The 9,240-nt window shown below is 40.9% G+C and overlaps 1 protein-coding gene across 1 annotated transcript; it reads right to left on the bottom strand.

Moving 5' to 3' along the window:
* Positions 1-268: 268 nt before the first annotated feature.
* LOC108346468 (uncharacterized) lies at positions 269-1,789 on the bottom strand. The gene is made up of 3 exons (XM_017585546.1): positions 1,254-1,789; positions 730-1,181; positions 269-378 (listed from the first exon to the last, which is right to left on the bottom strand). Exons 1-3 carry the CDS (start codon positions 1,787-1,789, stop codon positions 269-271), a joined length of 1,098 nt encoding a protein of 365 aa, XP_017441035.1.
* Between the last annotated feature and the right edge of the window lie 7,451 nt (positions 1,790-9,240).

The following is a 9,240-nucleotide window of genomic DNA, read 5'->3' on the forward strand; positions in this document are numbered from 1 at the left end:
AGAAAACGAGACTTCATTTCTGACCTCTAGTTGATTCGAAGCTCGCATACGTCCTAGAGGCAGAATCACAGTTCACCGGCTTACAATTCCTTCTACCCTTACGTTCAACGATTTGGTTTCAGAATCTGAAATTGTTCGATTCAGAAAGGTACGTACGTCCAGATCTTCATGTTTTTGGATTGTCTTATTCGCCTGACCGTTCGTTTCTAACTCAATCTTTTCTTGTTTCATTTCCTATCGGTTCTACCGAACGGTTCACTCTTTACTCTCAACTGAGGCCCCTACTAACGCTTGTATCTTCACTTATAATACTAAAGTCCCATTCTAATTCATCCTTCTTGTATGCCAGAAAACTAGCGTACGATGTTACTCTAACACCTGGCATTAGTGTAAAAGAGACCCAACTTTACTCTGAGTAGTTAGCCTTTGGCGCCTCTTCAGGAGAACGTACTATTTCTGTTTGGCTACTCCCTTGCTACCGAACGGTCTAACTTAATAGATACCGAATGCAAACATCCCATTCACGTGAAGTATCTCCTAAGTTAGTCAATTCTAGAAAATAATACTCTCACTAACATAGTAATAAACATCTATCTCACGGGTCGGATATCCAAACTAATCCAATTGCCGGTGTTTACACCACCAGACCAAACAACTTCGTTATCACAACAATTAAATGACGCACAACAAGGCAGTTCATACAATAAGCAAGTACAGTGAAGAGTATACCTGAGCTAGCAGCTTCAGCGCCCGTGATTGCGTACACTCTCCCCACTGCCTGCGCTCGTCCACCTCTCCCTTGTTGTGCTCTCCCAGCGTTTGGTGGCCTCATTGCCGCCAGTCCTCCCATGTTGCACTCATTCTCCCAATGTCCGTTTCTTCTGCAACGGTTGCAATATTTTCCCCCCACTAGTTGAGGGCATGACCATCGGTAGTGTGGTCCTCCACACTGAAAACAGATCACGTTTCCTTGCTGCCTAGTCTGTCCGACAACAACCACCGCCTGAGATCCACTTGGTTTTGATGATTGGGCTGGACGAACGTAAGGAGTCCGTCTCACATTCAAATTATTTCTATTCAAAACCAGTTCCTTAGCTGCTTGTTGTTGCTTCTTCTGTTGCTCTACTTCTGCCACATTCTTCTCCAACACTTTGGCTCTCTCAACCACGGCAGGAAACGACCTAATGAACAAGCTGGATATTAGTAACTTCAAATCACTCCTAAGCCCATTCTCAAATTTCCTACACTGTCACTCTTCGCTTGTAGCCATGGTATTGAAACGAACCAGATGCTTGAACTTGTTGGTGTACTCAGAGACCGTCATACCACCTTGTACCAACTGGAGGAACACTACCTCTTTGGCAAAACGAACGCTATCAGGAAAATACTCCTCATAGAATTTTCTCCTGAAAACTTCCCAAGAGATTGGACTTTGAGCGTCCGCTAAAATCATCTTAATACTCGCCCACCAGTGACTGGCCTCTCCAGTCAGCAGATATTCAGTGAATGCCAACCTGTTGTCGTCTGGGCACCTCTTAGCATCATATATCCGTTCCATATCCCTTAGCCATTGATCGGCCTCATCAGGAAGGCATTTCCCATTGAATTTAGCTGGGTGATGTTGAAGAAAACTCTCCAAGCTCCACTCGGCCTGATGATTTGCAGAGGAAGTGGACGCTTCAGGTGTGTTCCACGTGGCCGCGATGATCTCCATTAGCTGTCTCTGGGTCGCTTCAGAGTTTGCGCGAGCAGCCTCCAAACTCTGTAAAGCAGCCGCGTTCTGTTCCATCAAAGTAGTGTTCTGTTGTTGTAATCTATCAATCACTGTTTCCAACAACCTAGCGTTGTTGGATGCATCAGGTTCATTGGGCTGTGGTGGAGGAGGGAGTCTAGGTACCATTTGTTCTCTGAGAAACAGAGAAAAACGAACGTTAGTCATGTTCAAAGAGTTGAAAAATAACTCATTAAACACACATCAAGCACACAACAAAAACATAGTGTACTCATAACCTACAGTGTCCTTAAGAGAACAAAACTGCTCTGATACCACTAATGTAACATCCCAAAAATACGGTAATCACCATATAATAGAATTAATTACATTTAATAATAATTCAGTACAGTTTTCCACTAAAGGAACGAACGCACAAGGCCGAACGTCCTTACAGAAGTATTTCAAAATTTAGGCCGAACATATAGAGATCTGACCGAACGGTTGACACGGAAAAATACCGAACGGTCGAACATAACTAAAAGAAACAGATACGCTGGTCGAACGACCACTCCAGCAAAAACCTATACTACTAGTCGAACGATCACTACATAACAACTATCATCTAATAAAACTGGATGACCTAAGGTTCGGCCTTAACTTCAACGTCCGCCAAATTCTCCTCTTCGATCACGTCTTCCAACAATGCTTCACCTTCTGCTCACATCCACACGGATGATCATTGCAAAGACAAGACGGACGTACAAGGACGAGACAACACAAGGAAAAACACAGGGTAAGCTTATGTAATTTAATTCATACTTCAACATATAAATTAAGCATTTCAACAACACAAGGATAGTTCAACACATATAACCATACGAAAGCTATCACTAGACGAACCGTCCGGACTGTATGAATCTGTGTAACTACAGGCGTTCGTGCACCCGAGTGATGTAGTAACTGGGATACCCTCAACAGCTGCCACCCGAGGTTAGCCCTATAAGTCCAAAGTACCCCTAAGGACTAGGACCTCTTGTCGTTCCCACACATGACCTACCCTCCTCTACGTGAGGACGAGTACTCACGGAACATCAGGATGAACTGCCATCAGTAGCATAACCCCAGTCATACTTTACCAATTCCAATATTTAATACATGAGTCGTTCCCCCCCCCCCCCCCCCCCCCCCCCCCCCCCCCCCGGAACGTTCGTTCAACTTCACATAATTTCAGTCATATCACATTCTTTTCTTATTTCATTCATAATCATTCCCAAATTCCATCTTTCATTATCACTTTTCTCAAATTCATCTTTATTGTCAATAAATTAAATATCCTCTCTGTTCAAAGGTTTATAAAGACACCAAATACCGAACGTTCTATTCTCACTCAGAATGAGGACGAACGCATGGAACGAGACATAGATGTTTCCATTTCCAGAATAGAATGAGACCGAGAGGTTTACTGTCGTTTTGAGAGAAAAACCGAACGTAATAGATATAGTAGGAAACGAATGAACCGAACGTTCATGTCCATGAGAATTAAATTATATGGACTGACTCTTAACCGAACGCTGAAAATACCTCGCCAAAGGCTACGACTCTATGCTGGAAACAATCGATTCAAACACTTTATGACATTCCAATAATAATACTTAGAAGCATTTACAAGAAGAAATCGAACGTTTATGAATATTTAGCTTATTTGAATTTACATCAAGAAATCCGAATGCCAGTAAATGACTGAGCACGGTCGATAAGAAAATTTCATTAAGTTAAGCGAACGCTATTTTACTGAGATTGATTATACAAGAAACGAGTACGAGCGCTTGGTGTAAGATCGAGCACTACTCAGTACGAGCGCTAGGTATAAGACCGAGCACTAATAATCTTAAAGTACAAGATTTGATATATTACTTTATCAAGGGATACGCGGATACAACTATGTTTGGCCGAACGCTCAAACATAGTATTACCACACAAGGACGCTCGTCCTACACTAGGATTCTATCCAAATGAAAGAATCCCTTTTTAACTATGTTCACAGAAAACCGAATGGTCAATGACCATTCAGTAACGAACGTACTCTATCATAGTAGAAATTTCATATTTCAGATTTTCATCTATTTCTAAATCAAGTTTGAACCCATCAGTTCATACCTTATAACTTCGTATCAAATATTAATTTTCATACTTTATAGAATCCATATTAATAATTCATACTCCAAAATAATTGCTCATATTCACATTCATACATATCAACCATCAGCATACATATCAAGAAGCATGTACCATTTTCATTCAGTCAAACAACGGACGTTCATATAGTAAGATCACATACAAATACCAATTAAATTAAATAAGCTTCCCTTACCTCTAGTGTGAACGTACGTCCTTCAGACTGCAAATTGGTTTTCCAATTTCAACTTCTACCCTCACGATCACTTAGCTCTTCCGACTAGACCGAACCACATGAAAATCGAGAATAACTTAGACTCTGCCCACGCATGCAACCAGGCTTGGTTTTTGCATGTAACCAAAGAAGGAGCGATTAAGGAAAGAAACTTACCAGCTCAAACTTGAAACTTGTTCGGTTTAAAAGGAAGCTTGGGACGCCGGGATCCCTTTTACGGTTTCTGAATGTTGATCGGAGAAGAGAAAAATGAGTTACAGTAGAGAGAAGGGAAAGGTTTTCTAGAGAGAAGAAGGAGGAAATGAAAGATCAGGTTTTCTGGAAGAAGAAGGGTGCATGCAGAGAGAGTGGGAATAAGGTTTTCAGAAAAATCATTTTTCTTCCCAAGTAAAATGAGCGTACTCTCTCCTGCGGACACCTGTCTTCCACTACTGATTTTCGAACCTTCCATACTTGACACTTGGCGTTAGTGTGCAGAGTTTTGGGTGGGTTTTAAATAAATCTGAACAGGGTTTTGGGCGCAATAAATGTGATTAAACAGGTGGGGTTTGGGTTAAATTTCCGAGGTCTGACATTCTCCCTAACTACAAAAATTTTCGTCCTCGAAAATTAAAACTTACTAAAGAATAGACGAGAGTACTTGTCTCTGCTTGAAATATTCAACTTCCTACGTAATGTCGTCAGTGGACTCGTCCCTAAATAATTTTATTGTAAGTAATGTTTATTTTTTAAATTTTATGCAGATAATTCTTTTATCATAGTTATTTTAGTTAAAAGAAAATAGTTAAATTTTAAAAAAAAATTGATAAAATAATGATTAAATTAAAAAAAAATCACTTAAATGATCGGTTCTAGCATTTACCTTACCAGGCAAAATCGATTCCCTCACATGGAAATGATTCCCTCCTATCAGTGACCCACAACAATGGCATGCAACTTGTATCCTTAACCCTCCTCTTCCATCCCACTTCCATTCTCACCTCAAACTGGAGTAGACTACGAACAACACACTCCAATAGCTGAGGGCATGGTGGTTAGATCACCACACCTCACACCAACGCAAGTAATCCCCAACTATCACAAATAAATGAATGCAGTGCACCAATTTCACATTCATTTCTATTTAATAGCTCATTCAAAACTCAGCCTGTTCAATATTCGTCAGGAATTTTCGTTGTTCATGCAAGATTCTCACTAGACCAATCCTTGCCTTGCTACTTTTTCTACCATGCAGAGGAAAAGCTTCATGCACACGATGAAAAGAAAACCAAAAAGTTAGGGTTTGAAATTATTATTAAATTAACAACTATCATACAAGCAATAAAGTGGATAAGTCTATATTTCCACATAAACTTGTATTGTTTGAAAAAAAAGTTATGTTTATTTACTAAAACTAAGAAAACTTTGAAGTAATAAAAGAATTTATTTTTAATTATAAAAATAATTTTAAAATTGTAGAAAATAATTAAATTGATTTAATGAAATATATTGTAAAGACTTCATTAGGGTTATTCAATCTTTGGCAACTAATTAAACTTGTACTTGATTTAATTAAACTTGTACTTAATTAAACTTGTACTTGATTTTTGTAATTGAAGTAACCTTGTTGGCAACTAATTTTGTTGAAATATTATTCAATCTTCATCCATTCTCATTTGTTTGACTTTTGCGATTGAAGTAACTCAATAGGTTAATAACTGATTTTGTTGAGATATTCTTTAATCCTCAATCATTTCTACTTCTTTGCACAATATTTTCACAAATAAAAACCAAATATTTCTATTTCCCAATTTCTTAAATAAAAACCTTAATTATCTAAAAAGTTATAATAAAAATACCAATAAAAGATAAAAATAAATAAAATAAAAATAACGATTGTTTCGGTGTAGATGCTTTCTAGTGTGTCTTTGTTGCTCCTGGCTGTCTGGGACGCTTGCTCTTCTCCAATTGTTGTTGTTCATACTCGCCAAAGGAGGGGGAGGTACCTGCAAAGATACTCTGACGCTCAAGTCAAATATGAGTTATGGAGCCTCAGCTCTCAACAGAGTGATTATGATACTGCTCTGAAATATTATTTAGGGTCTCTAGAACATAGAGAGAACGTACCTGAGCTTTTTTCTTGTCATTGTATTGATAAGCCAAATAAAAATAAGCTTACCTAAAAATGTGGTTAGTTACTCAGATATCTAAGATATTTTACCTAATAAATATCTTAACCGCTTAAAATATCTAAGATATTTTACCTAATAAATATCTTACTACATAACATGCCCCCCAAGTCTGAGTGAACCGTACTATTTTATGGACGTGGTAACTGTTGAGACCTCGGCAAGCGTACCGGATCGTTCAAGTAATAAATCGGTAAGTCCGAATATCATTTTCCCAAGAGATTTGTTTAGATTCACTGATTGTTAAAGTTTACCAATTTAGCGATTAATAAACGTATTTTTACAACACAAGTAAGATTTGCATACAGATAAAATTAAAGTAGTAAAAACAGTCGAATTAAAGTTCACTGGGGTTGAAATTCAAGTTCATCACTACGGTATTTTTCTACTAACACAATTCCTCAAAATTAAGCATCGACATTCTAGGCGCATGCAGCTCTGATCCCTCAGATGACAGTTCATAATCACTCAAACTAAATTACTAATCCCTTAGCTAATTCAGTTATCAGATTTGCCTTAAACACAATGTCACAGATGACTAAAAATTCCCTCCTATGTCTAGGACTCGAAATCCTTTAGCAGTTTTATCCTAGGTCCGCGGTCTCATACATTTCCCAATGATTTAACCGGTCAAATAACTCAGATTCCCATCATAGGCATGAATAATAAGGATAGAACACATAATTCAAACAAGTTCATGCATTAATAGAGAAATTACATAGAAGTTCAGAAATTTACTCTCAACCCCAGTGAAATGGAGTTCTAGCTACACATATACATCATAGAAGCGATAAAGCATGGATTGGACGGTGGAAATTGGTGATTTTCCACCTTGGAAGCACCCAAAACGAGCTCTGCAGCGTCCTCTGGTCTCCTCCCCTCCAGACTTCTTTATTTCTGCCTCTGGATCGCGTTTTTAAAGAGAAGGGCTGTAAGTGATTTTTCGCTGGGCGACGAACGTACGTTCGCTGGGCGAGCGTCAACTGTTGAGTCACGAGCGTTCGTTCGCTGGGCGAGCGTCCACCGCTCGTTGGACGAGCGTCCTCACTGGTCGACGGGCGTCCTCTCGCTGGGCGAGCGTCCACTTGCTGGTCACGAGCGTTCACTCGCTGGACGAGCGTCCTCGCTGGGCGACGAGCGTCCACACGCTGAGCGACGAATGTCCACTCGCTGGGCGACGAACGTCCGTTCGCTGGGCGAGCGTTCGTTCAGGCTATTTGATCCTTCTGGCTTCGGCAAATGACGCTCTCCAAGTCTGTGATAGTATCCAATCCTTATTCTACTACGAAATAAGCAAACAAAAGCATCAAAACACACTTAAACAATCAAAACTATATTTACATCAACAATTATATACTTTTCATGAGAATTAACACTAAAACTCACTCAAAAGCACGACAATTTAAGCAACAACTATAAGCAAAGTTCACACCTATCAGTAACTATAGGACTTATGGGTTTGAGGGAGGATGTATTCGCTGTGTAAGGGAGCGTGTTTCTGGTTGTTGCTCATATGTGGACTGAACGTTTTAAATCAAGGATGACCGAGCGGTTGAGTTTAATGGACCAAAAAGAGGCGAAGACGAACGACAAAAAGCTGGAACGAGTGAGGCTGAACGTGAGGACATGTATGGAACGAATACCTTTGAGGTCGAACGGTTGAAGCCAAGGGAACAAATACCTTTGAGGTCGAAAGGCCGAACATCAATAGGTTCGAACGGCCGACTGATTGAGTGTTCGTTGCGATGGTCGAGCGGTTGAAATCAAAGGGCGGATACCTTTGAGGTCGAACGGCCAACTGTTTGAACGCTCGTGGCCATGGATGGTCGAGCGGTTTCAAAACAAATCACGAACGCTTTTGAGGTCAAACGGCAGACTGTTTGAACGCTCGTTGAAATGGATAGTCGAGCGGTTGAAACCAAAGGGAGGCCAAACGGCCGACTGTTTGAACGCTCGTACACATTTGTTGTCGAGCGGTTGAAACCAAAGGGCGAACACCTTTGAGGCCGAACGGCCGACTGCTTGAACGCTCGTACACATGGATTGTCGAGCGGTTGAAACCAAAGGGAAGCCGAACGGCCGACTGTTTGAACGCTCGTACACATTTGTTGTCGAGCGGTTGAAACCAAAGGGAGGCCGAACGACCGACTGTTTGAACGCTCGTACACATGGGTTGTCGAGCGGTTGATGTTCTGGGTGTTCTAGGGCGAACAACTACCAGAGGGAGTGTATCCCTTAGAACGCTCGTGGACATGGATTGTCGAGCGGTTGATGTCCTGGGTATTCTACGGCGAACAACTACCAGAGGGAGTGTATCCCTTAGAATGCTCGTGGACATGGATTGTCGAGCGGTTGATGTTCTGGGTGTTCTAGGGCGAACAACTACCAGAGGGAGTGTATCCCTTTTTTCAATGCTCTTGGGTGTTCTAGGGCGAACATCTACCAGGTCTAGGAGTGTTTTCCCGGTTTTGAGTGCTTCAGCATGGACGAATATCTGGTGTCCTCCTATGCATGTAAGATGTGCTTATCTGCGCTATAGAATTAGAGAAAAAAGAGTAGCGAGACAAACCAATGCATTTACAAGGTTTGGAAAATTTAACATAAAAAATAGATTATGTTGTAAGGCCGGTCGGTTTAGATAGTAGATCGCTCGATTTTGGTTGACCGTCTACTGTGACCTGCATAACATATAATATATAAAATATAGGTGAGACCGTTCGATCGCGATTTAAACCTGGCGGTTGAACGTCAGTAGGATCGAATGGTGGAGCGGTCGTGTCGATGGATGGTCGAGCGGTAGAGGCCGAAAGGCTGAACGTTAGTAAGGGAGAGTGTTGGACGCTTGAGGCCGAACGTCAGTTGCACCGAATGGCTGAACATCAGTAGGGTCGAACGTCCATGAGACCAAATTCTGGAACGTTAGAAATCAAGGAGACTGAGTGCTAGAC

The sequence above is a fragment of the Vigna angularis genome, chromosome 9 (assembly GCF_016808095.1).
Source record: "Vigna angularis cultivar LongXiaoDou No.4 chromosome 9, ASM1680809v1, whole genome shotgun sequence".
In the NCBI taxonomy this organism is placed as follows: Eukaryota; Viridiplantae; Streptophyta; class Magnoliopsida; order Fabales; family Fabaceae; genus Vigna; species Vigna angularis.